Consider the following 26,000-nt stretch of genomic DNA (forward strand, 5'->3'; position numbering starts at 1 on the left):
GGCATCCCACAGGCACAGCCCTCCCGTTTCTGGTCTGCTGCCCCCCACCCATGGCTCAGTTCCCAGCTCTTTGAGTTGTGTCTGTCATTCCCAGCGTCCCCTTCCCCCGAGAAAAAAACTCAAGAGGCAGACGGGGAGAACACACACCAAGTTTTATTGGGGGGGAGTATTTACAGAGGCAGGTGGAAGAGAAGGGGTCACATGGGGTGGGGGAGATTGTGGGTACAAGGCAGACGATGGGATACAGAATGACCCCTGCATCCACCCCAACCCCAGGAAGGGTGGGAGAGCAGCTGGGGCCCAGAAGACGGGCTGGGGAAGGATAGCAAGGGGCTGAGTCCCTGGGCTGGGGGGGCTCAGGGGCTTGTAAACATTGACCACTCTCAGAAGGGGATGGGGGTGGGAGAGGGCTCCCCCTACACTTCCTCACAGGGTTAAGGCCTCTCCAGGCTCAAGGGCCCCCTAAATTCAAAGTCTCTTTAGCTGGGGGGGCGGTAGGGAAAGGAAGAGATGGGGAAGAGTGTCACCCCCCCTCCCCTGCATTGGCTGCGGCAGGGGCGGGGGCAGTTACATTCAGTCACGACAGTACCCCCCCCCACCTCTAATGCCGCCAAACACTGGCTTGAGGAGAGGGGGAGCTGGGGGGCCAGCAGCAGCAAGACGTTTCCCCCTGGCCCATCACCCCCTTATTGCTTTAGAGAGAATACAATATTGTCTTTTCACGGACGCTAACACTGTTGAAACCAGGGAGAAGCAGGTGGAGGGGGCCCCTCCACCCCCGAGGCCAGCTTTATCCCCCAACACTGACCCAGTTGCCACTTTGGTGCAAAAAAAAAAAAAAAGAAAAAAAAAGGTCGTCTCTCTGGGGATAGACGGAGAAAGAAAACAGGGGCCACTCCCCATTTCCCCAGGACAGGAAGGATAAATACATTCATGGAGGGGAGGCAGTGGCAGAGTCTTGCCCTAATACTGCGCTCTGAGCAATGAGGTCCATGGGAGAAGTTAGATGAGAAACTCAAAAGATAAAGAAAAACCACGAATGGAGACAAACCTAGGTAGGTAATTGGGAATAAGAAGTTGGTGAAGGGCAGCCTACCCCAACCCAGGAGAGACAGACACTCCCATTCTTGACACCCCACCCTTACCCAACATTTAAAAACATCAGGGGAGCAGGGAGGGGAGAGACCACTCGCTCCTCTCCCATTTGGTCAACAGAGGGGTCAGGGCAGAGCTGGGTGGTCCACATCCCACACAGGCAGCTGCAGGTAGGGGGCTCCCTCCTAACAGCCCCTTGCTGCAGCCCGAAGCCCCCAGTGGCCCACTCTTGTGGCCTCCTTGGCCCCTCCTCTGCCCCCTTCACAGGAGAAACAACAGTCGTTAAGTGGTGCCTCTCTCCAGCTCCTGGAGAAACTGCTCTGCCCCAGCCTTGCTCAGGGTTGAGGCAGGGGGCGCAGCAGGGGCTCGTGGCCCAGAGAATACATTCATGTGGCAAGGCAGGGAGCTGGGCCTTTCAGCTTCATACCCAGGCCAGCCCCCCGAATGGCAGCGGCGGGGGAAGCCCCTCACCAGGGCCAGAGTGGAAGTTCTGCCGGCCTGATGACAGCCAGATGAGGTTGGCACTGCAGGCCCTCTCCCATTCACTCCGTCAGCCGGCGCAGGGTGGCTGCCTGGGGCGCTGAGGCGCCTCGTGCATTTGTGCAACTTTCCCCGAAGCAGCAAAGCCAAGGGGCTACTCGGGCCAGGCCCCCCGGCCCCAGACACCTCTGCCACAGTCACAGCACAAGGGGGCCGTTCACAGCGGGTCCGGCTGGCGGGGCTTGAGGGGGCCTCGCTGTGCAAACTGCTGGCGCCCCAGCTTCCAGTTACCCCAGTGGCCCACCTTGTGGGGCGGGGAGGGTAAGTGCAGCCTCGGGGGCCAAGCAGGACAGGTCCGTGGGGCCCATGTCCCCACTGCCCCAAATAACAGTGTGTTTTTACTTTCAGTCTCCTAACCATTTTTTTTTGTTGTTTTTCTTTTTTCTTAAAAAAAACAAAAACAAAACCAAAAACCTCTGTGGATCTTCCATTATCACTCCCCCTATCCGACAAAGGGAAGAGGAGTGCTTAGAGTCTACTTTTTAACCATTTTTTTTGTCTCTCCTATGTTTCCTTCAATGTCGTTTAAAACTAAAACCAAAAAAAACAAAAACAAAACCCTTCCCCCCTCAATCTGTAAAGTGCCTCGTGGTGGGTGAGTTAAGGTGCATCGTGTGGTTTGTAACAAGTGCTGGGGACCCTGCCCCTGCTTCCTCCTATGCTCCCTGTGGGGAGCCTGCAGGCTGGGGACCCAGGGGTCCAAGCCGCTGCTGCTGCCCCTGGCCTACAGCCCTGGGCGCTGGTGGGACGGGCTGGTCAGTAGTCATCCACGCTCTCGATCTCACCAGAAGGTCCGTGCAAGGAGTACCCTGAAGCCAGGGGAAGCTGGGTTTGAACTCGCCCACCCAGGCTCCTGCCCGATTCTGAGGAAGGAGCCACCTCCCCGCTCCACACTCACCCAAGATGCTGGGGTCCGAGTGCAGCATCAGCGCCCGCCTCTTGGCCTTGCTGCCCTCCCCGGGGCCGAGCTTGGTGCTGTGGTTGGTCTGAAAGGCTGTCTGCAGGGAGCCGCTGCTCAGCCAAGCCTCCTGCAAGGCAACAGAGAGGAAAGAGAGGGGTCAGGGGACTCTGGGCGCCCTCACCCCCTCCAGCCAGGGCTCTGTGAAACCGCACCTGCTGCTGCTGCCGCTGCTGGCTGGCCTTCTGCTTGGCCCTCCGCTCCAGGAATTGTTTGGCAAATTCTTTGGCTTCCAGCGTGTCCCCCAGGCAGGAACGGATATAGTCGTGGACGTCATAGGGGGATTCCACCTCCTTGAGGATCGCTACAGCCATGGGCACTGCGGGGCAGGATGGGGGTCAGGACCCACGGGATGGCGTCTGGAACCCCTGGCCCAGCCTCCTGGGGTAGGTGTGACGCCTATACCGTCCAGGCTGCCCGTGGTGCTCAGCGTGTGCAGCATCTGCTCACACCACTGGGTGAAGCCATCCTGGGGCCGGGGGATGCCCTGCAGCAGCTTCAGCAGCTTCTCTTCCTCCTCTGTCTTTTTGCGCACAGGCCGACCAGACAAGTGGCTGTACGAGTCACTGTGCAGGATGGGGTGAGTGAGGAGGTGTCCCCTCAGGAGGCCCGCTCCCCATCCTCCCATGGCCCGGCACCCACCTGAGAGAGGGGCTGCTGCGGCTGTTCTTCAGGCCCAGGCTCCGGGCCAGGCTCCCGCTGCTCTTGAGGGTGTCTTCCCAGAGTCCCAGGCCGCTGCTGCCCCCACTCTTGTCGGGCCCGCCCCACAGTGGCCCGGCCTCAGATACCCACTGGTTCAGGGGGGCGGAGCCCAGGCCCCCGACCTGCTGCAGATGGCAGGAAGGCAAGGGTGACCCACACAGGAGAGCACATGCTCAGGGGTGCTGAGCGGGGAGGTGCGTTCAGGTGGCAAAGGAAGGATGAGGTGAGGGCCTCACAGCAGAGAGCGCCTCCGGAGTCCAACAGGGACCAGTGCGCCCCGCCCCCCCCTCCGCCCCCCGGTCACCCTGGGAGCTGAGCAGAAGGTGCCCGCAAGCCTGCTCACCACGCGGTGGTTGGGGGCCTGAGCCCGCGATGGCTCCCGAGGCGGGGGCTGCTTGTGCAGGTGACGCTCGCCCTCCAGCTGCAGCTCCAGCAGCGTCTTCATGGACAGGCCCTGCTTGGCCAGGCCGGCCCACAGCGGGGGCGGGGAACTGGGCGCAGGAGGCACGGGGACAGTGGCTACCGCCTGCTGCTGCTGCAGAAGCTTCAGCAGCAGCTCCTGCTGCCGCACCTAGAGAGAGAAGCGCTGTGAGGGCCGCCCCCTGACCCTCACCCCGAGCCTGCGTAGGCCGGGCCCCACCTGCTTGCGCCGGAACAGCTCCTCTTCCTCCTGCCGCCGCTTCTGCTCCTCGTGCTGCTGCTGCTGCTGGCGGCGCTTCTCCTCCCGGCGCTTGCGCTCCTCCTCCTCCCGCTTCGCCCTGAGCTCCACTTCTCTGCGCTCCTGGAACTGGAGAGTCGAGATCAGACGCCAGGCCGTCCCAGCTGTGGCCTGGCCCCTGACACCCAAGAACGCCAGCCCGAGGCCCACTCACTTTGTGTTGCAGCTGGAGTTGTTCTAGAATTGGACCCTGAGTCGAAGAGTTAATTGGTATGTCCCAAAGACTGGCCTCACCACCTGCGGGGGCAAAGGCAGCTGCAGAGGGGAGCTCCAGCCCCCGGCCCCCCAACCCACTGGAGGCCGTCGGGGGTGTAGGGGACTCCCAGACCTAGGACAGGCCAGGAGAGCAGCTGTGGGCCACACACCTGACTGTGGTGAGGCTGAGGTATGTATGTCCCAGAGGGGACCCGAGTCTGGCACCGACAAGGACCGGTTCATCGTCGGGAGCAAGTTCTGGTCCCCGCCCCTGAGGAGAAAGCACCGAAACTCAGCGCCCTGAAGCCACCTCCTGTCTGCGCCTCTACCCACACCACCCGAGGGCCATCACGTACAGACACGCCACACACGCTTGGCCACGGGCACACAGCGAGGACGGCGGCCCACACACCTGGGGGGTTTGAGAGCTTGGAGCTGCTGCAGGAACGCGGTGAGCTGCTGCTGCTGCGGTGGCGGCAGGTCTCCCAGAGCTGCCTTTTCCCGGAGCATGCACTGCGGGAGCTGGCGGCTGCTGAGGGGCGAGCAGGTGAGAGGTGGGCCTGCCCACGCCAGCATGGGCCCTGCTGACCAGCCCCGTTAGGCCCCCCGTACCTGCCGGCCAGCTGAAGAAACTGCTGGTGCTGCAGCTGCTGGTACAAGGCGGCTGCTGCCAGCTCCTGTTGCTTCTTCAGCCGCTCCTGGTCCATGTTCCCCTGAGTGAGGCCACAGCGTCCCCGTGGCTTTGCCCCCGTCTGGCTCTGCACCCACCGCTTCCCTCTGCCGGGCTCCTGCCTCCCTTCCCTGTTCCACGCCAAAGCGGGTACACTCACCAGCAGCGGGGGAGGTGAGGGCCCGGGGGCGAAGGGTACGCGACCCCACATCTTGATCACCTCACCCAGAGGCTGGAAGCCCTCATCACAGCCCCGCTTCACCAGCAGAGCCATGGAGAAGTAGCCCGCCTGGAACCACTCCGCCATCTCCTGGGTCGTGAAGGGGCCTAGGCCAAGGGAAGGGCACAGGGCGGTCACAGAGGTGGGCCAGAGAAGCCCTCGACGAGGATGGTGCAGTCTCCGAGCCCCACCTGCACCCCCAACCCTGTGCACCTTGGATCTCGCCCTGCGGGTCCTTGTAGAACCACTTCCGGGCTGCACCGTGGCTGAGGGGGAGGGCAGTGGCGGCTGCAGAGTGGCGCAGGCCCTGGGCCTGGATGGCGGCCGTGAACTGCTCCTCCTCCAGGGAGCTGTCCTGCAGGGAGGCCACGAGCTTCTCCGCCTCCTGGGAGCCCAGGGGAAGAGGGAAGTCTCAACTGGCCACTTCCATCAACACAGAGGGGGCTGGGGCTGAGGGGGGGGTCAGGAGATGAGGTCTGAACATGGAGAGCAAGATGGGGAGAAGGTGGGAACCTGATCGAGGACAGAACCAAGGCTCTCTCCCCTGCACGGGAGGGTTCCTAGAGTCTTTGCAGCCCACCCCCACCCCCCGCCCCACACCTGCTGCAGGTGCTTCAAGCCTTCATCATCTTCCAGGTCTGGTGGGCCGGGGGGTGAGCCCGCCCCAGGACTTAGCTGCATTCCCCTCATGTCATCTCCTAGAAAGAGCAAAGAAGGGAAAGTGCGACAGGGCAGTCAGAGAAGGGGGCAAGACAGTGCCCATCGACCACTCTTCCTCCAGGAAGGTGGCTGCTAACTCTGCATCTCTCCCACCTCCCGACCAACTCCCCTGCAGCCTCCGTCCCACAGGGATGCGGAGCCCTTTCCCCACAAGCTCCAGGCTCCAGGGAGAGGGGGCTCTGCCCTCGGGCTACCTTCAGCTGCAGGCAGGTCTTTCTCCACCGGGTCATCGCCTTCCCCATTAGCTCCCCAGAGTGGGCCCAAGGTGGGCAGTGGGGATGGGGAGCTGGACTTCTCCTCCTGAGGAGGCAGTGGGGTCAGTTCCTTCCCACCTGAAAACCAAGGGTAATCACCAGAACTCAAAACCAAGCCGGAAGGCCTGAAAAGTGGTTAAGCACAGATTGTATTATTGTGGCCAGAAGAGCCTCTGGGTAGCGAGTCCACCCACACGACTCTGGTCAACACGACTAAGGTTTGGTGAACTGACACCACAGAGCCTAGTCTGCACACTTCCCTCTCTGCTCCTATAGTAAGGCCGCACATCCGCACCACCGTCCAGGGCTCTGGACGCACTACCACTGACTTGACACTGTGTTCGACAGATTCCTCGAGGGATTTTCAAAGGTAGTTTTGATTCTGCTTTGATTTTCATCTGACACTTGGCCTTTTGGACAGAAGCCTGCTGTTTCCAGGCTCCTCCACAGGCCCCATCCGCACCAGCCTTTCTCCGCAGACTCAGCTTGAGGCCGCAGGCGTCCAACCCACAGGCTTACCCGCCTCCGGCCCCTCCTCGTCCAGCCCTTCGGAAGGTTCTTCCTCCTCTTCCTCCAGGCCCTGGAAGTCGAGCTCCTGCTCCTCAGGAATAGGCTCCTTCGGGCCCTTCTGCACGGGTGGGGGATACGATGGGGAGATGAGTGGCAGAGAACAGAGTGCCGTGAAACGGCCCCCTTGGGGCAGGCAGGAGCCCACCAACCTCTAACACAATCTCCCCTCGCCTCCTTGCAGATACCTTGAGAGGCAGGAAGGCCCCGGAGGCATCGAAGGTGCCCATTTCTTCGTCCTCATCGTCCAGGCACCACTCCGGGAGCCCATCCTTGTCATCATCAAAGCCGTCAGGCCCCCGGCACCTCCGGAGGTGAGAACTGGCCCCCCCACCCCGCCCCTCCTCTTCACCACACCCTCCTCGATCCCCTCGCAAATCAAATTCAAACTTGCGACGCCGGTCCCCATGTTCCCGCCAGCCAGCAGAGCGGGGGCCACCATCTGGGCAGGAAAAGTAGGGGAAGAAGAGTCAGTACCCAGTCAAGCTGGAGTCTCCACCCTTCTGCTGCTCACCAGGACCCCCCGTCCCCTCAGTGCCCACCTGACCCCCATCTCACCAGGGCTGGCGGAGCGCCAGCGGTCACCGTCTCGCCGGGGTCCTGCCCCGAGTCTCCAGCTGCCTTCCTCTTCTTCCTCTTGCTCCTCTCGGAGAGAACGCCAGTTTTCGCTATCTGAGCGGGCATGCTCCTTCCTCGGGCCAGCCCCTCCCTCATCAAACCCGGAGCGTGCTTGGGGGCAGGACAGGAGGGGAGACACAGTCAGTGGACCTCGGCCACGGTTCCTGTAAGACGCTTATCAGATGCCTCGCGGGGAAAGAAGAGCCCAGCTCTGGGCCCTTCCGCCCCCACCACCTCCCCCAGGAAGCAGCCCCCCGCCCCCTCTCAATAACCTGCAGGGCCCAGCCACCACCCTGGCCCCTCTCCATACCTCCATCCCTTCTGGCCGATTTCTCAAACCGCCTCTCGCCTCTGTGAGAGGGAAAGGTGTGGGTCAGAGGACCAGTCCCTCCCTATCTGCAGGATCTCAGCTCACCTTGTCCATTCTGCCCCGAGGGAAGCGGGGGATGGGAGGGGGACAGGGCTTGGAAGAGACCCCAAGGGCAAGCCCAGAGACTCGGAAGGACAGGGCAGGGCCACAGGGGTCAGAGGGTGTGGACAGAGCTCTCTGACCAAGGCTAATCTGGCAGGTCTCCCAGAGTCCTCTAATGACAAAGACCCAAGCCTCCCTCCATGGGGCCCTCTCTGCCACCCCGTCCCAGCCTGCACCTGTCATCCCAACTCTGGCTACGCTGGATCTCCCGGGGGTTTCGGCCAAAGGCCCCATCACCTTCTTCAATGCTTCTTTGGTAAAAGCAACTGTCACCGCGGCCACGGCCTGGAGGAGTGAGGGGTGCGTGGGAAACCTGCCAGATCACCTCCCCAAGTCCTCCAGAACGCCTGCCCCAGAGCATGCCATCACCCCCTCTACCTCGGCTCCGTGTGCTGCCCCTGCCACGGGAGGCGCCACCTAGAGGGGGCCCAGCCCCTTTCCCCATCAGCCTCAGCACGGCCACACTGTTCACTGACAGGGAGAAGTTTCTCTGAGGAGGGAGCCAGGGGTGGGAGTGAGGACCCAGGCACCCGAGCACCCCGCCCCGTCCAGAACCACCCAGCCTCCACGGCTCCCCCTCCAACCCCAGCCCTGCCGCCCCCGCCGGCGGCTGCCCGGGCCGGGCCCACCTGCTCCTCCTCCGTCAGCGGCTCCAGCGCGAGGGGCTGCAGCGGCTCCTCCTGCAGCAAGGCAGCAAACTCCTTGTCCTGCAGCTCGTCAGGGACCTGTGGGTCGGGCGGGAGGTACGCGTGCTCCTGGGCCCGCTCCACCAGCCAGGGCCCCGCACCCCCGCCTGCGCCTACCTTGCTCTCCTTGACATAGAGGGCCAGCATCTCCTCGCGCCCGTAGCGATAGTCGGCCAGCTTGTACTTGGGCATGGCAGGGGACGGGGGTGGGGAGGCCACACTGCCACCACTGGAAAGAGCCCTCAGCCTGGAGGAGGGACATGCAAAGGGGAGAGATGGGAATCTGAGCAGCCCTGTTCTTCCCGGGCTTCTCCATGCCCCTCTAAGCACACCTGACTCACCACTCAGGCCCAAAGTTGAGGGTCTCCGCTGCCATTGTGGAGTTGGGCGTGTCCCAGAGGTCCGTGGGGAGAAGCAGGGAAGCGGGTACCTGGCGTTCACTCTCCAAACACCTGTGGAGGCGCGGGGGATGCTAGGCATTGGGGATGGCACACCCAGAGCCTGAGAGGGTGAGTACTAGGCTGCCACCTAGGTGGACACAGTAACGGGCTCACTAAAGACTCACCTAAGCCAGCCACGTGCCACTCACACCATGAGTTACCCAAAGAGTCACGCTGTGGGGAAGGCCTGGGGGTGGGGAAGAGACAGGCAGCTAGAGCCCCTGCCAGCTTCCACGGGGGGATGCCCTCCCCCTGGCCCAGACTCACCTGGCAGCCTTGCCCGGGGAAGCGGGTAGGGCAGGGGCCGGGCCCTCTCCAGGCAAGAGCCTGTGCTGGAGTGAACCAGGATCCCTGGGCAACCAAATGTTGGTCTGAGCAGAGCAGTACCCAGGGAGGGACCTTCACATCTGGGAAAGATCCTTAACGAGGGGCAAAAAGAAGAAAGTGGATTAAATGAACGGTCAGACAGACCTCCCTGCCTCCAGCCCTCCTCCGTCTCACATAATAGGAAGGCCCACAGGTGCCTGGAAACTGCTGGTTAGGGAGCACAGGGGGCAACAGCCCTGGCTTCTCCTCATCTCTGCCCTCTGCTCAGCAGGCCTCCCAGGCAGTGAGTTGACTCAGCAGAGCCTGACGGAGGAGCTGGAGGTGCAGTAGAGGACGCCAAGGGCCGCAGCATTCAATAAAGGGGGCTGGGTACACATGATGTTCGTGTCAGCTGCTCAGTCGTGGCTGACTCTTTGCGACCCCGTGGACTGTAGACCACCAGGCCCCTCTGTCCATGGGATTCTGTCCGGGATTCCAGGCAAGAATACCAGAGTGGGTTGCCATTCCCTTCTCCAGGGGATCTGACCTAGGGATACAAACTGGGTCTCCTACATTGCAGGTGGACTTTTTTTTTTTAACCATCTGAGCCACCCGGGAAGCTCACACATGATGTTTAGGACAAAGACAAAACACACACAAACCAGCAAAAAACCCACTGGAATCACAAATGTTCTAGAGAGAGAAAAGACTGGTTAAGAGAATTAGAAATTTATCTGGGGGTTACTTCCTTGGTGGTCCAGTGGCTAAGACAATGCACTCCCAATGCAAGGGGCCCAGAGTTCGATCCCTAGGCAAGGAACTAGATCCCACATGCTGCCAACTAACACCTGGTGCAGCCAAATAAATAACTAAACAGATATTCAAAAAAAAAAAAAGAAAGAAATTTATGTGGGAACAAAATTACCTCTCCCCTGAAAAGACTCAGGTCTGGGTGCTTGGCTCCGAATTCTGAGACTCAGTTGGGGGAGAAACCTGGTATAAGGGGAGCAGGGGGGTATTCCCAAGCCAGAGGTGGGGGGCACACCAAAGGCTGCATGCAGGCAAGTCTGGCCAGCATGCCCAGGACTCACTCACCAAACAAGGATCAACACCGAGGTCCTTTCCCTGGGATCAGAAAGAGCCTGATAAGTACAAAGAGCCAAGAAGGGAACGGCGCTACTGTAAGCTACGAAGAAGGCTCCCTCACCATAAAGCGGAAATAAGGTCAGAGTCACTGGGCTAACAGAAGCGTGGGGGCAGCGACAGTGGCCCGTCCCTCTAAGGAACAGCAGAAGAGGCTGTCAGGAGGTGGCTCATCACTGGTGTTTCTGAGCACGGGGCAGGCAGGCAGGGTCTCAGGGAGTCGTGTACAAGGGCCTCCCTCACTGGCTGGGGCGGGGGCTGAACCGGAGCGCCTCCACAGTTCCCATCAACTCCGAGACTCCACCGCTCTGGGAAGGGGGAAGAAGGGTTTCCACCAGAGGGGTCATGGGAAGCGGCTCTCGATCACAGCTGCAGGCCAGAAGACAAAGCAAACTCCACCCCAGACACAGGACCCACCCCAGAATCCCAGCAGCCTAGGTTGAGATGCAGCGCTAGACACCGCCCAGAGCAGGGCTGACCTCCCCCAGCCCGGGCATCTCCTCTGCTCAGCCTCAGCTGGCCCTTTCCGGAGATGGAGCACGCCCCGGCGAACACGGCCGTCAGAAGACAAGCCTGTTGCAAAGTTCTTCCCGTCACTCAATTCGACTCAGCCTCCCAGAATGGTGGAGGCCGGTTAAGTCTGTGGATGCTACTAGGCTTATGGAATTCAGCCAATGGATGAATCTTGAAAACATTAGCTAAGTAAAACATGGCAGTCACAAATGAACAAATACTGGGTAATTCCTCTCACCTGAGATTCCAAGGTGAGTCAAATTCAGAGGGACAGAGGAGAACAGTGGTGCCAGGGCTGGGAGGCAAGGAGTGGGAGTTGTTTTTTAGTAGGGACAGTTTCAGCTGAAATGGGGCAGAGGAAAAAGTTCCAGGGATGAGGGGGATGGCTGCACAACAACATGAATATATTTAATGCTGCAAAACTGTATCCTTAAAAATGACTAAAATGGTGTATGTTACATCTGACCACCATTTAAAAAAGGTCTAAGGGAAAAAGAAGACATCTGGGGATAGCTCTCCCATACCTATCTTCTCCACTCCAAGAAAACAGCCCACTTCCTAACAAACTCAGGAGAGGCTGTTCTGAGCCTCTTCCAGGCCACCCCAGAAGAGCCCCATCTCCCAGACAGACAGGCCGAAGAGCCCGCGGTGGAGCGGGGGACAGAAAGGCGACGACTCACCCGCCCACCCGTCCAGGGAGTGGCGAAGGCGGCTGGCCGCCAGGTGCCTTCCTCTTCGGGACGTCACCTTCTGTCGTGGTTTTAAGGAGCAAACTGAGGGGAAGCGGCTGGCTCCGGGCTGAGAAGCAGGGAAACTGCAGAGGTGAGAGGAAGCAGGGAGCGGAGGGTGAGGAAAGTCAAGTGGCTGGGCGGGCCCAGCCAGGGGACGTCTGGGTCTCAGGAGCCGGTGGCTCTCGGGCCCCCCTTCTGACCGCGAGCAGCACACAAGCGCCCCGTGGCTTCTAGTGCCAAGCAGGCGCGCACCCTTTCCACGGCTTCTCAACTGGGGGCAACGCTGCTCCCCAGGGCACATCTTGAGGGACATTTCTGGTAGGCATGACTGGGAAATGCGGCCAGCATCTCACGAGCAGAGGTCAGTCAGCAACACTACTAAACATCCTACGATGCACAGGATTCCCCCCACAACAAGGAATCATCTGGACCCAGATTATCAATACCCAGAGGCTTCCCTGGTGGCTCAGACAGTAAAGAATCCGCCTGCAATTCGGGAGACCCAGGTTCAATCCCTGGGTCAGGAAGATCCCCTGGGAAAAGGAATGGCAACCCATCCAGTATTCTTGCCTGGAGAATCCCATGGAGAGAGGAGCCTGGCGTCTGCAGAGTAGACACGACTGAGCGACACACACACACGCACGCACGCACACACACACAGATTAACAACAGTGGCAGAATTAAGAAACCCATCTGTACACCTCGGGCAGAGGATAACCACACCCACTGTCTGTTTAGGGGGAAGAACGGAAGACAAGGAAACCAAATTTACTCCAGTTCATTCCCCTCTCTGAAGAGTGAGGGAATCATCCCCTAATTACACTGTCCCATGAGAGAAGTCTGAAATCCTGCCAGGAGGGAAATCCTCCAGAAAAGAACAGATTAAACAAAATTGTCCTAACTCTATCACGAACTTTCAAATTCAAAGCCCAGCATTTGGATCCCTTTCCAGTGAAGCAAAGAGCAGGAGGCAGCAGGCAGGGGACTGGAGACAGCCTCCCTGTCTGGTTATCTGATCTAAGGGTGTCCTGCTTAGCCCCGACTTCTCAGGATCTGTGCGCCTCATCAATCCACAACCCCCCCACCCCTTCTCCTCAACCCTCACTATACCCTCCCTCCCTGGGGTACCTGAATTATTGTCATTAAAAGGCTGCCCCCTACCGGAGTCCAGGGGCGAGGACACTGATCCTGGTGTTCACAACAGGCTTGAGGAACAGGAGGGGAGCCTGTTCTTCAGCGTTTGGAGATCACAGGAGAAGGAAAAGATCCAGAGACTAGGCGGTCCCAGCACACACTAAGTTAAGAACATTATTTCCTCATTCCATCACCCCTAAAATTAGCCCCAATCCAGAGCAATGCGCCTTGGCACAGGAAGGCACCACCATTAACAGAAGCAGAATCCCAAATTCCCCAACATTTGAGCAAGTGCCCAGCCCCAAGCTTGTTGGAGGTGACTCCGCCCTTTCTCAGGGTGGAAAGAAAGATTCTCCACGCATGGTAGAAGGGAACTCTGAGGCTTAAGAGGTGCAAGCCTGTGCTCCTCCCAGCAGGTATGTTAACCCAGCTCTGCCCTCTGAGCTGTCAGGACAATGCCCTGAGGAGTCTAGTAGTTAACAGTTTTCAAAGCACTTTCACACTTCACCTCATTTGATCCCTTCTGCCCACTTGCTGAGGCTTGGGCTCCAGCCAGGGAAAACAAGGAAGGGATGCTGTAGCCACCCTGACAGGAGACCCCGATGTCTCTGACACCCTACCCGAGCCTGGAGAAAGGGCACACTCTCGGCGGGAACCACCCCAAACTCACAAGCATACACTGAGTTTTCAACCATTTTTCTCATTAGCATTTAAAAAATCATTCCCAGAGCCACCTCTTCTCACCTCCTCTGCTCGGAAGTGGGGCTTTTTTTTAAATCCCAAACTCCAATCACAGATGTAGAAACCAGCACAAACCAGAGTCCTTTCATCCATCAAATCACACACAATACTGACACATCCACTGGCTGAGAAACCCAGGCCAGGAGTCAAAGAACAGAACTCACTTGAGTGTCACCACCATACGGGACCCTCGAGGTCCCCGGTCCCTGCCACGGCAGCAACTCAAAGCCCAGATCTCTTTCAGCCCTGCCTGGTGACACGCTGGACCTGCCATCTAGGAACTAAGACTGAGGCTGGCGTGAGGGTGGGTGGCTTGGGAGAGCACAGAAAACAGTACAGATGAAGGACCAGAGAGCAAACTCCCACACCGTGAGAAGCTAAGGGGACCAGTCTGTTTGTTAGTACCCAAGGTGTTTCAGGGGCAAAGCCAGGAGGCTAAACTGCAACTGAGTGTCAGCTCCCAGGGGCAGCAAAGAGACTGTGAAGGCTGATTATTGGAAAAGCAGAGATGAGAAGCAAGAGGGGAGTGAGACTGGGGTGAATGGAGGAAAGAGCTGGGCTAACAATTACTGGCTGAGCGTCTATCTCCCCGGGCCAGGCCCGGCGCTGCGATGGACCAGACCTGGATTCTTACTGGGAATTCTAGTAGTGACTGCGTATGGCCTGCGAGGGGAGGGTCTCTTTAAAGTTAACTTGAAAAAATAAAACACAGTCAAAGTGTGCGGGGCCGTGACTGGGAAGCAGCTGCATCAGGAGAGATGGGCTGGGAAGGGCCCAGCCCGGCCACAGAACAGACTAAGGTGTTTCACTCGGCCGGGCAAGCGGGAGGAAGGAGACCCCAGTGACCAAGCACTAATGTCGCTCGCTGAAATGTAGGCGCAGACCCAGCCGAGGTACTGTGGTTAAGAGAAGAGGCTTCCACGTTAGCCAAAGTCACGGATCACTTGCACTTTAAGACCCGCCGGGCCCAGCTCATGCAGAGAAGAACCCGGAGGCACGTTGGGAGAAATCTCCGGGGAGCGCCGGGCATGAGGGTCCCGGGCCCCCGGGCGGAGGATGCAGGCGGAGGGACGTCGGGGGCCAGACCGGGGTTCCGAGGGGCCGGAGGGCGACCGTTAGGAGCGCGGGGGTGGGAAGGAGGCGGGCCGGCCCGGGAGGACGGCGTGCCCTTCAGGGAGGGGGCGCCAGGTGCGGGGGCGCCTGCGGCCGCCCCCGGGAGGGAGCCGGCCTCCCTTGGGGCGGCGCGGGGGCCCGGGCCGCGCGGGGAGGAGGGGCCGGCGGGGAGGCTCGGGAGGCGGGCGCACCGGACGGCGGGGGCGGCGGCCTCGGGAGGAGACGGGGGAGGGTCCGCGCCGGCGGCCCGCGCTCCCGCTCTGGCTCTCGCAGGCTCGGCGCGGCCGCCTCGGCGTCGGGGGCGGGCCTGGCGCAGGCCCGGCCGCGGGCGGGGGTCCGCGGGGCCGCCGGGCGCTTACCGCGGCGGGCGGGCGGCGCGAGGCTCCGGTCCCGGGGCGTTGGCGACGCGCGGCGGGCCGGGGGGCGGCGGCGGCGGGGGTGGGGGCGCTGGCGCTCCCGCGGCGGCCGCTCCTCTCTGTTTGTGTTTGTAGCAAGATGGCTGCCCGCCTCGCACCACGTGACGCGGACGCGGGGCCGCCCCCGCCGCCGCCGCCGCCGCCGCCGCCGCCGCCACAGCCCCCCTCCGCGGCTCCGGCCCGCTCTGACCCGCACGGCCTGGCGCGCTCCCCGCCTGCGCGGCGGGCGCGGCCCGGACGCCCGCCGCCCCCGGGCCCCCCCCCCACCCCGGCACGTGACCCGGGAGCCCGGTTCCTCACGTGACCCTGCCTGCCGCGGGCCGGGGGTGGGGGGCTGGTGAGAGTGTCCCGGGGGGTGCTCCCCGGCAGCCCCCGGCACGTGACGCGCGACCATCGCGACGAAGGCCGCCGCTGGCGGCATCGCCGATCTCCGGACGGTCGGCTTCCTCCGGGAAGCCCGCCTGGGTTGAAGAAGACCACATGCAACCCGGAGGTGTGTTCATCAGATATCCCGGGGTGTATGAAGTAAACGAGGAGCCGAATGATTTAGAAACTGTCCGCGGCAGCGCTGGCTGGTGAGATCTGGAGTTTCTATCCGACTCCTCCACTGAGTGGCCCCCTAGACCTCGGGGGCAAAGGATTTAACGCTTTAACGCTATCGGGCCTCAGTTGCTATTATATAGTAGGATATTGAGGCTCTTCTCTGCCTCATCCCCAGCTCCCACTCCACTCTCTTTCCAGAGTGCTTAAAGAATTAAAATAGGTGCGTGTGAGAGGCTTTGGCAAGAGAGAAACTACTGTGCAAATACAAGAAGTATATTGACACCGTCTTTGTTTAAAAAGGTTTTCAAGAATGACTTTTCCGATTCCTGAACTTTTTTTAGGATGAAAAAGTTTTATGTGTGTTTTCACCGTTTGCTTTGGAAGTTACTCCAGAATGTATACTCTTACTCTCCAGCTTTCTAAAGCAGCCGTTACCAAAAACAATGTAATCCTCAGGACCGGGGAAGATACATTCAAACTTGGAACTTGAGCCCTCTGTTTTGTGCCAAAGCTACCAGGAAGGCCCTTTGTTCTTGCACGGAGCACACCCCAGGCTTTTATGCACTTGCAGTTTTCATGTCTGCTTTTTTCAGTTCCCTTGACTTTCTTGCAGTCAGGATTCCTGTCTCAGTGTAGTCAGTGAGGCTGCTTGCTCAGAGGCTGGAAAATCCAGCTGTTTAAAGTGAGGACTTGTTGGGACTTCACTGGCGGTCCAGTGGCTACAACTCCCTGCTCCCAATACAGGGGGCCTTGGTCACTCCCTGGCCAGGGAACTAGATCCCACGTGCAACAACTAAAGGTTCAGCAGGCTGCAACCCAAATCCGGTGCAGCCAAATAATAAACAAATTTTTTTTTTTATAAAAGGTGAGGGCTTGCATCCATTCCAGACTGTGGCCTTGGGCACTTTACTAATCTCTGAGTCTCTGGATTGTATGGTAGAGCGCTGGAACACAATGCTTGGCATAGGACAAGCACTTCACAGATGTTAGCTGGCAGGGCCTTCTGAGCCCAGGGTTTTCACACTGTTCATACTGTATGAAAATGTATCAGCAGACTCCACTCTCAGGTCAAGTTCTCATAGGAAAAGGTTCTCAGTTCTGACAGCTGTGTCTTCTTACTCCAAAACGTTTGTTGTTGCCGTTTCGTTTCTTCACTTTTCCAGATTGTGTCTTACCCCCTGAGTAAGGTTTTAGCATGTTTTAATTATTGATTAGCAAGCATGAGATTGTCACTTATGGTAGAGAAATGTTACAGGGGAAAAGGGGGATCCCTGTGAAGTGGAGGCAGTCAGGGAAAGTGGTGACTTGTGTGGGGCAGAAAGGGCAGGATTTGAGAAAAGTGGGCATTGACTTTAGAATAGTGACAGTCTAGGATGATGGGAGAAGAGGATGTGGATTGCCTGTTGGATGAGAAGCGAAGAGGAACTTAAAGCTTAGGGCTTTGAGTGCTGGCATGATTTCATTTTTTTAATCTTTTGGCCTCACCCCACAGCATGTGAGATCTTAGTTCCCTGCCCAGGGATTGAACCTGTGCCCCCTGCATTGGCAGTGCAGAGTCTTAACCACTAGACCACCAGGGAAGTCCCCATGAAAATGCTTTTGATTGAGGAGGAGTACTTTGCTAGGGAGAGCATGCCAGACTCCAGGGTGGAAAATTGGGAGTGAATGAATGATCGGTCATCCTGGGTTCCTTGTGTACCATCTTGTGATCCTGGCCAAGTAATTACGCCCCAGCTGTAGAGTGGGAATGCTTCTGCTGCTGACACTGTGGAAGTTGAATTGTATACGCAGCCTCTTCACGAAATGACATAAATCGGAACTGTGAATTTTCTGTACAAAATTAAAGAAAATTTTCTGAATGAAGAAATCACTTGGACCTAAGATTTTTGTTTATTCAGGTACTGTGCTGTGAAATATCTTGGTTTGTGTTTTTTAAATTTGGAAGCTTTGAACTAAACAGAGATGCAGTTAAATGATTAACTGAGATGAAAGGGAGGTCTCAAGTAAGACTGAACAGCCAACCTCTCTGCCTTTTTTCCTAATGGCAGATTCCCCTGCAGTGTTTGCCTTCCATGAAATGCAAAAAGGTAAGGACCATCTTAGTGTCAAATCAGTGTATTTTAATACCTGGCTTCACCCACCTAAGTTGCAAGCCTTTATATTTATCTGTATGTCAGAGTTTGGAAAACATTTTAGATATCATGAAAAGACAGGCAGCCTGAGTAATGGAATGATAGCTCATTAACAGTGCTTATTGTTAATTATCAGACAAAATGGGCCTTACAATTGCTGCCCTAAGCGAAGTTCTTTGGTTGGTCAAGTGTAAATGCTTGCCAAGTCACCAGTGCAAAATGATCACATTGATAAATCCAGTGTGGCCTGTCATCAGCACTCGATTCAGCTGGTCACTACCTCCTCCAGGAAAAGCTTTCTTCACCTGGTTTCCGTATCACCATACTCCTTTGGTTTTCCTCCTACTTCACCAGCTTCTCTTTCTGAGTCCTCTGCTGGTTCCTTCGACTTCCCCATCTCCTAGAGCTGAATACCTTCCAGGAACTACACAGGATCTGTGCCCCACTACTAGATATTCCTGCCTCGCCTTAGACCTTGCTTCCTTTGGAAAACCTTGCATCCCCCAAGGTTATATTGGCTGTGCCTCCTTGAGGGTCCACCGAACCCTCTACATGCTCCCTGCTGAGCAGTGGTCGGTCACACTGTCTCGCTCATCTTGTTGGCCTTTCACAGTAAACCATGAACTGCTCAGCCCAGTATTGTTCAAGGAGGTTTCTAGTCTTCCAGCAGCCTAACAAGTCTCCTTAATTCCAACTTTATTGCTGAGTAGTATTCCATCATATGGATGTACCACACTTTAACCAGTCACCCATTTAAAAACGCACGGATTGTTTCAGATCTGGGGCTATTACAAATAAAACTGCTGTGGACATTCATGTACAAGTTTGTAAATTTCCCTGAGTGCTCTTGCTGGGTCATGTGGTGAGTGTGAGTTTAGGGTTAGAAGAAATTGCGAAACTATTTTCCAGAGTGACTGGACCATTGAAGATTTCCACAGTGTATGAGAGATCCAATTTCTTTGCATTCTCATAAACACTCACTATTGTCAAAAAAATTTTTTTTTTAATTTGTATTTGGGGTTGCACTGGGTACGGGCTTTCTCTAGTTGCAGAGAGTGGGGGCTCCTCTCTAGTTGTGGTGCTTTGGCTTCCCATTGTGGGGGCTTCTCGTTGCAGATCACAGGCTCTCGGACGTGCTGGCTTTAGTAGTTGTGGTGCAAGGGCTTAGTTGTCCTGTGGCACACGGGATCTTCCCGGACCAGAGACTGAACCCGAGTCCCCTGCATTGGCAGGCAGATTCTTAACCGCTAGACCACAGTCAGTTCAGTTGCTCAGTCATGTCCGACTCTTTGTGACCCCATGGACTGCAGCATGCCAGGCTTCCCTGTCCATTACCAACTCCCCAAGCTTGCTCAAACTCATGTCCATTGAATCGGCGATGCCATTCAACCATCTCATCCTCTGTCGTCCCCTTCCCCTGCCTTCAATCTTGCCCAGCATCAGGGTCTTTTCCAATGAGTCAGTTTTTTGCATCAGGTGGCCAAAATATGGGGAGCTTCAGCCTCAGCATCAGTCCTTCCAATGAATATTCAGGACTGATTTCCTTTAGGATGGACTGGTTTGATATCCTTGCAGTCCAAGGGATTCTCAAGAGTCTTCTCCAACACAATTCAAAAGCATCAATTCTTCGGTGCTCAGCTTTCTTTATGGTCCAATTCTCAACATCCATACATGACCACTGGAAAAACCATAGCTTCGACTAGACAGACCTTTGTTGGCAAAGTAATGTCTCTGCTTTTTAATATGCTGTCTAGGTTGGTCATAGCTTTTCTTCCAAGGAGTAAGCGTCTTTTCATTTCATGGCTGCAGTCACCATCTGCAGTGATTTTGGAGCCCAATAAAATAGAGTCTGTCACTGTTTCCATTGTTTCCGCATCTGTTTGCCATGAAGTGATGGGACCGGATGCCATGATCTTCATTTTTTGAATGCTGAATTTTAAGCCAGCTTTTTCACTCCTCTTTCACTTTCATCAAGAGGCTCTTTAGTTCCTCTTCGCTTTCTGCCATAAGGGTGGTGTCATCTGCATATCTGAGGTTATTCATATTATAAGGAAAGTCCGCAATTTTTTATTTTAGACATTTTAATAGGTGGGTAAGGGCTTCCCTGGTGGCTCAGTGGTAAAGAATCTGCCTGCCAATGCAGGAGACTTGGGTTTGATCCCAGGGACAGGAAGATTCCCTGGAGAAGAAAATGGCAACCCACTCCAGTATCCTTGCCTGGGAAATCCCACAGACAGAGGAGCCTGGCAGGGTACAGTCTGTAGGGTCACAAAAGAGTCCAACAGGACTTATCGGCTAAACAACAGAACAAACAATAGGTGGGGAGTGGCATCTCATCATGGTTTTAATTGCATTTCCATCATGGCTAATGATGTTGAACATCTTTTGTGCTTATTTGGCATCCTTATGCCCTGTTTGCTAAAGAACCCTCTGTTCAAGCCCATTTTCTGCTAAGTCACTTCAGTCGTGTCCGACTCTGTGTGACCCCATAGACGGCAGCCCACCAGGTTCCCCCGTCCCTGGGACTCTCCAGGGAAGAACACTGGAGTGGGTTGCCATTTCCTTCTCCAATGCATGAAAGTGAAAAGTGAAAGGGAAGTTGCTCGGTCGTGTGCGACTCTTAGCGACCCCATGGACTGCAGCCTACCAGGCTCCTCCATCCATGGGATTTTCCAGGCAAGAGTACTGGAGTGGGGTGCCATCGCCTTCTCCAAGTCCATTTTCTAATTGCTTTCAAATGCTTGAGTTTAGAGAGTTCTCTAATCTGGAGACGAGTCCATTGTTGGATATGTGATTTGCAGGTATTTTCCTCCCAGACTGTGGCTGGGTGGCCTTTCACAGAGGAAAAGATTTTTAATTCTGATGAAGTACAATGTATTAATTCTTTTCTTTAATGGATTGTGCCCTTGGGGTTGTATCTAAGAACTTTTTACCTGACTATATGTCATGAAGACTTTTTTTTCCTATATTTCTTCTAATAGTTTTATAATTTTACATTTTATGTTTAGATCTACCATCCATTTTATATTAATTTCTTTGCATTGGGCTGAGGTTCAATTTCAATTCTTTGCCTAATTATTGAATTGTTTTAGCACTACTTGCTGATAAGACTCTTTCTTTCCCCATTCAGCTGCTTTTGCACCTTTGTCAAAAATCAGCTGGCTGTACTAGTGTGAACCTGTTTCTGGGTTCTCTACTCCATTTTATTGACTTTCATGCCTGCCCCTTGGCAGATACCACACTGTCTTGATACTGTGTGTAGACAATGTCTTAAAATCGGGTAGTGTGGTTCCACCTTTTCGTTTTTCAAAGTTGCTTTAACTTCCTTTGCCTTTCCATATAAATTTTACAATGAACTTATCTACATCTATAAAACTTCTGGCTGGGGTTTCATAGGAATTGCATGAAACTTTGGTCTTCCAATAGATGGGCACGGTCTAGCTCTCCATCAATTTAGACCTCCTTTGATTAGCATTTTGTATTTTTTAGCATACACATTTTGTACATGTTTTTGTTAAACTTATACGTAAATGATTTTCCCTCCCCCTCCCTTCCTCCATCCTCTTCCCCCCTCTCTGGAATGATTGTAAGTGATTTTAAATTTTGACTTCTGATTGCTTATTGCCAGTACGTGCTTAGTCACTCAGTCGTGTCCGAGTCTGCGACCCCATGGGCTGTACCCTTCCAGGCTCCTCTGTCCATGGGGATTCTCCAGGCAAGAATATTGGAGTGGGTTGTCATGCCCTCTCCAGGGGATCTTCCCAACCCAGGGATTGAACCCAGGCCTCCTGCATTGCAGGCAGGTTATTTACTGTCTGAGCCACCAGCGATGCCTCCGCTTTATCTCTGTTGTGGAATTTATCTCTGTCGAGTTGTTAGTATTATTCTCTAAGTATATTATAATGTGAGGGGTTTTTAATGCTATTCCCTCTTTCATTTCTGGGAATCGTAATTTGAGTCTTCTTTCTCTTGTTCTTTCGTGTCAGTCTTGCTAGAGGCTTACTAATTTTATTGATCTTTGCAAAGAACCAGCTTGTAGTTTGAGTTTACTTCTGTGTTCAGGTTCATTGACATTTGCTCTTTTTATTTCCTCCCATCTTCTCCCTTTGGCTTTACTTTTTCTAGTTCCTTGAGGTGAAAACTTGGATTATGAGTCCATTCTTTTAAAAATAGTATTCAGTGATTCCAGAAAACTCCTTGGTTCCCTGAAGAACTCCTGTTTGCCCATCAAAATTCAGTTCAGGGACTTCCCTGATGGTCTAGTGGCTAAGACTCCACACTCCCAATGCACGGAGCCTGGGTTCCATCCCCAGGCAGGTAACTAGATCCCATATACTGCAACTAAAGAGCCATGTGCCCCAACTAAGACCCAGGGGCACACGTATTATATATATATAATACGTTCAGTTCAGATGTCACTACTGAGGCAGAAGAGTTGTAGTCAGCTTTTCCTCTTCACCCCCAAATAAACGCCACCAATCCTAAGAATCTGAAGCTTAAAAGAAGCGCAGGCTTTAAATGGTGCTGGGAGGTTAAGTTCGCAAGAGCCTGGCCTCTTTCCAACCTTTTAGTCATATGGGGTCAAACTCCACCCTAGGCAATAAGAGAGCGGTCTGGGGGCACATGAAAATGCCAATTCACACGTGCGGGTTTACAGTTTATAAGGTTATATTGGGTTTTGAAACTCAGTAGCAAGATGGGAATTGTCATCCCTATTTGAGTGATGAGGAAACTTCAGAGGAGAGTAGTTGAGGTCTCCAATGCAGGTCTAACTCATTTTCGAATGGAATTCTCCAAAAGCTAAACCAATCTGGGCCGAGAGCCCCTTCCCAGTGGTCTTGGGGAGCCACCAATCCCCCCAAGTGCTGCGCTGCCCTTCCCGCCAGGGGGCGTACGTCCCAGCTCCCGAGTGCTCGCAATGACTGAAGAGCTGGAGGGCAGTTGAGGGGTCCGAGTGGGTGGGTCAGGGGGGGCCACAAGGAAGCCGTGAACGCTTGGGAGGGGGAGGCCTACGGCTCAGGAGAAGGGGCCAACAGTGGATGAGATGATTGGATGGCATCACCGACTCAATGGACATAAGTTTGAGCAGGCTCCCCGAGATAGTGAAGGACACGGAAGCCTAGCGAGCTGCAGTTCATAGCGATTCAACCACAACAGCTCATAGCCCTCGGTCCCCAAGGGATTGGCCTTTGAGTCAGCCCTGCCAGAGAAATGGGAGGACGGCTCCCCGTTAACTGCAGAGAGGTGTCAGAGCGCTGTCCTCCCACAAGGACCGGGCTTCGGTACTCGTTTACCCGCTCTCGGTCTTTGGGCGACGCGAACCTTGGGCGGGAAGTCGGTTCTGCCAACTCTGCCACGCCTCCTGACCCGAAAAACTGCGACGGACGCAGACACCTTCCCGATCACGTTCTATGGAACTCGGCGCTCTCCCTACCATCTTTGGAAGTCCCCACAATAGCCTCCTCTCCTCTATTCTCCCCTTGGGGACCCCCCAACCCCTCGCGAACCGGGGACTTGGACTGGCCGCAAAAAGCCAGAGCTTTCCCTACCCAGATCCTCCCCGGACTCGGACTTGGTACCCGCCTCCCGCCTCCGCGCCCCGCCTGGGAGGCGTACACGTGGTAGATCCCGTCAGCCCCGGAAGCCTCGCGTTATTCAAACACCTCGCGCGGTTTTGCCAGCTCTGAGGAAAGGGGCGGGGAGAACGGAGGCCGGGAAGGCGATTCGTGGATCCCTCAGGCCCTGCCGCGGCGCGGGGGACGGGCGCGCGTGCGCACTCGGCACCCTTTTCCGACGCCTCGCGCCGGCAGGGCTTCGGCGTTCCGGCGGCCGTGCGGCGCGCCCCTCTTCCCTGCTGGGGTCCCGGTGGTCGCAGGCAGCGCCACGTCCTCTGGCCAGTCGGCGCAACGCTCGAGTGGCCTGGCAGGGGAGCGGGCCGCGTGCGCGTGGGGAAGACGGGGACCGGAGAGAGTAGGCTCTGGAGAGCTGGGGAAAGGGGCGGTGGAGGGACCCGAGGTGGGGAGCGTTGTGATGAAGGTCCGGGAACTGAGGGTGGGGGAGCTGCGGGAGCTGGAGGTGAGTGGGAGGAGACTGAGAGTGGAAGGGAAGAGGGGCGTCGAGTGCGCCCCCTCCCGGGGGCACCCTTTGGGCTGGAAACCCAAAGGATTTGGAAGGAAGCGTAGGATGCTCCTCACCCTTGACTGATCTCGCCCCTTTCCCGTGCCAGGGCGCACAGCATGGCCGAAAACCGAGAGCCCCGCGGGACTGTCGAGGCTGAGCTGGACCCGGTGGAGTACACCCTGCGGAAGCGGCTTCCCCACCGCCTGCCCCGGAGGCCCAATGACATCTATGTCAACATGAAGACTGACTTTAAGGCGCAGCTGGCCCGCTGCCAGAAGCTGTTGGACGGAGGGGCGCGGGGTCAGAACGCATGCAGTGAGATCTACATTCACGGCTTGGGCCTGGCCATCAACCGGGCCATCAACATTGCCCTACAACTGCAGGCGGGCAGCTTTGGGTCCTTGCAAGTGGCTGCCAATACCTCCACCGTGGAGCTTGTCGATGAGCTGGAACCGGAGACTGATTCACGAGAGCCGCTGACCCGGATCCGCAACAACTCTGCCATCCACATCCGTGTCTTCAGGGTCACGCCCAAGTAACTGAGATGAAGCTGTCCCACCTTATCCACCCATCCCCATACAGCTGGGGCTCAGATGTGGCCCTTCTTGTCCTGAGTACTGTCATGGATCTTCAACCAGACCCATGTAGGAAAAAGCCCATCCCCTGGCAGCCCGGAGGACTCTGAATTGAGAGGGCAAATACCGTCTTTTGTTGGGCCCAAGCAGTGGGTCTTCCTGGATCTTTGTGGTCTGTAGCCATTGTCCTGTACAATAAAAAGTTTCAAGTTATGTTGGTGCCTGGCCACCCACCCTGCTGCACTGCCTTTCCCCTGTGTAAATTCTGGAGAGGAGAGTAGGAAAAAACTTGACAAAGATTTAGATACAGGAGGGGAACCCTAGTGTTTCCTGCTTTCATAGAAAGAGCATAAATTGTCCTACAGACACTGCAACATAAGACAAATGTTAGTGCAGTGCAGAAGCCTGACAATCCCAGTGTTTGTTTTAAAATATTTCATCCTTGCAGAAGAAGGCAGAGAGAATAAAGTAGATACTCCTGCCTGCTGGTGAGCAGCTGGGGTCTAGTGTGTGAGGAAAGTATCAGCTTCTCTGTTGATAGTTCCTGGGCACAGGAAGGATGAGGGCTTAAGGAGAGAGAAAGACAAAGATGGGCCCTCCTTTGTATTAGGCTGTGGGAGGGATTGACACTGCTTCATTTGATTCCTGGTCCTGGGGGATCCAAAGTGTTCTAAACAGCCGTGGTTCAGAGCCCTTCACACCCTGTGGCTGGGCTGTTCTAAGTGGGAAAGAAAAGCCTTCCCTCTGACTTACTGGGCACACAGGTCATAAGCACTTATTTGCCTGGATATTTGTAGGAGGATCTGATTTTTCCTATTTATAAAATGAGTCATCTAAAGCAATGTTTATCAGAGCAGTTGATGACCCATGTGTGGGTCTGGATTTACTAGGTCAAAACCTTTTAAAAAATCAAGTAAAAAGTAACTTCCACGGTAATATTTTGTTGGCACTTTTATAGATATGTATATAGACATGTGTGCTAGTTATGACATCGATTTTACTGTTGGGGGAGGTCACAAGAGCTTGAAAGACTTTGATTTAAAGGTTAGTAACTGAATTTGGTTCTAGTTTGCTTGAAGGCAGTTTGGTTTGGGGTTCTGAAAATCAGGCTTCTCATTTCGCAAAACCTCTCCCTCTGGCTTGAGGGTTCCTGGTGAGGAAGGACTCATGCTGTGGAAGTGACTGCCAGTCGCACAGGAAAGCGAACTCTTCACAGAAGGACTGGTGCTTCATTCTAATGACTAAACACAGGCGGAGTACCTACCGTAAGCCACAAGGCCTGGGCTGGGCCCTGGGGATACAAAGGTGGGTATAAAATGGCCCCTACCTTCAAGGAGTTCACCATTTAGTTGGGAAGGTGGATATACCAGTTCTTGTGCAGTGAATAAGCTGTGTGATGTAAGAGGTAAGAATAGCCACAATAGAGAAGCACAGAGAAGGAAATGGCTAACTTCCTGGTGAGGTCTGAGATGGTTTCACCTTTGACCTGGGTTTTGAAGTATGAAGAGGAGTTTGCGAGGCAGAAGAGGGGAGAGGCTGCATCAGGCAAAGGCATCAGTGTGTACAAAGGGGATTCACTAACAGGCAAGGTGTGTTGTAGGACTGGAGGGTCACTCGGCAGCTACAAAGGAAGCATTGGGGAGATTTGAGGGAGACGATTCTATCAGATCGCCCCAAT

General features: G+C 55.7%; 2 protein-coding genes and 1 non-coding gene across 17 annotated transcripts; 1 reads left to right on the plus strand and 2 right to left on the minus strand.

The window, feature by feature from the left end:
• Window positions 1–146: 146 nt before the first annotated feature.
• On the minus strand, window positions 147–14,930 carry GIGYF1 (GRB10 interacting GYF protein 1). Of its 12 annotated transcripts, none has more exons than XM_052654528.1 (30): window positions 14,896–14,930; window positions 11,498–11,631; window positions 10,369–10,612; window positions 10,257–10,286; window positions 9,123–9,274; window positions 8,981–9,042; window positions 8,757–8,867; window positions 8,533–8,662; window positions 8,359–8,454; window positions 8,108–8,219; window positions 7,906–8,014; window positions 7,568–7,608; window positions 7,198–7,368; window positions 6,828–7,081; window positions 6,592–6,700; window positions 6,013–6,150; window positions 5,699–5,796; window positions 5,312–5,483; window positions 5,039–5,205; window positions 4,821–4,906; window positions 4,621–4,737; window positions 4,379–4,479; window positions 4,168–4,250; window positions 3,936–4,082; window positions 3,639–3,866; window positions 3,236–3,420; window positions 2,999–3,159; window positions 2,749–2,912; window positions 2,534–2,663; window positions 147–2,444 (listed from the first exon to the last, which is right to left on the minus strand). In XM_052654528.1, the coding sequence occupies exons 7-30, from the start codon at window positions 8,789–8,791 to the stop codon at window positions 2,392–2,394; spliced, it is 3,087 nt and encodes a 1,028-aa protein (XP_052510488.1). In that variant the 5' UTR covers window positions 8,792–8,867; window positions 8,981–9,042; window positions 9,123–9,274; window positions 10,257–10,286; window positions 10,369–10,612; window positions 11,498–11,631; window positions 14,896–14,930; the 3' UTR covers window positions 147–2,391. The 12 variants fall into 12 exon arrangements, with proteins under 12 accessions (XP_052510488.1, XP_052510480.1, XP_052510435.1 ...); XM_052654520.1 differs by having other exon boundaries at window positions 4,821–4,921; XM_052654475.1 differs by adding an exon at window positions 11,056–11,159 and having other exon boundaries at window positions 147–2,663; window positions 4,621–4,740; window positions 4,821–5,205; window positions 10,369–10,439; window positions 10,548–10,612.
• Window positions 14,931–15,281: 351 nt separating this feature from the next.
• Window positions 15,282–24,535, plus strand: POP7 (POP7 homolog, ribonuclease P/MRP subunit). 4 transcript variants are annotated; one of them, XM_052664331.1, is made up of 2 exons: window positions 15,282–15,527; window positions 23,854–24,535. In XM_052664331.1, exons 1-2 carry the CDS (start codon window positions 15,433–15,435, stop codon window positions 24,284–24,286), a joined length of 528 nt encoding a protein of 175 aa, XP_052520291.1. In that variant the 5' UTR covers window positions 15,282–15,432; the 3' UTR covers window positions 24,287–24,535. The 4 variants fall into 4 exon arrangements, with proteins under 4 accessions (XP_052520291.1, XP_052520294.1, XP_052520292.1 ...); XM_052664334.1 differs by having other exon boundaries at window positions 15,282–15,445; XM_052664332.1 differs by lacking the exon at window positions 15,282–15,527 and adding an exon at window positions 23,428–23,642.
• TRNAG-GCC (transfer RNA glycine (anticodon GCC)) lies at window positions 17,003–17,075 on the minus strand. Its single transcript has one exon. It is a non-coding gene; the product is annotated as a tRNA-Gly (tRNA).
• Window positions 24,536–26,000: the final 1,465 nt, after the last annotated feature.

Source organism: Budorcas taxicolor, chromosome 2, assembly GCF_023091745.1.
Source record: "Budorcas taxicolor isolate Tak-1 chromosome 2, Takin1.1, whole genome shotgun sequence".
Lineage (NCBI taxonomy): Eukaryota > Metazoa > Chordata > Mammalia > Artiodactyla > Bovidae > Budorcas > Budorcas taxicolor.

Excerpts from the sequence above, each read along its gene's own strand:
- GIGYF1 (XM_052654486.1), bottom strand. The coding sequence starts at position 8,791 with ATGGCAGCGGAGACCCTCAACTTTGGGCCTGAGTG. Across the intron at positions 2,913-2,998 it reads CACCACGGGCAGCCTGGACG|TGCCCATGGCTGTAGCGATC; the intron begins GTATAGGCGTCA and ends CCTGCCCCGCAG. Across the intron at positions 2,664-2,748 it reads AGCAGCGGCAGCAGCAGCAG|GAGGCTTGGCTGAGCAGCGG; the intron begins GTGCGGTTTCAC and ends GTTGCCTTGCAG.
- POP7 (XM_052664331.1), top strand. The coding sequence starts at position 15,433 with ATGCAACCCGGAGGTGTGTTCATCAGATATCCCGGGGTGTATGAAGTA. Across the intron at positions 15,528-23,853 it reads GTCCGCGGCAGCGCTGGCTG|GGCGCACAGCATGGCCGAAA; the intron begins GTGAGATCTGGA and ends TTCCCGTGCCAG.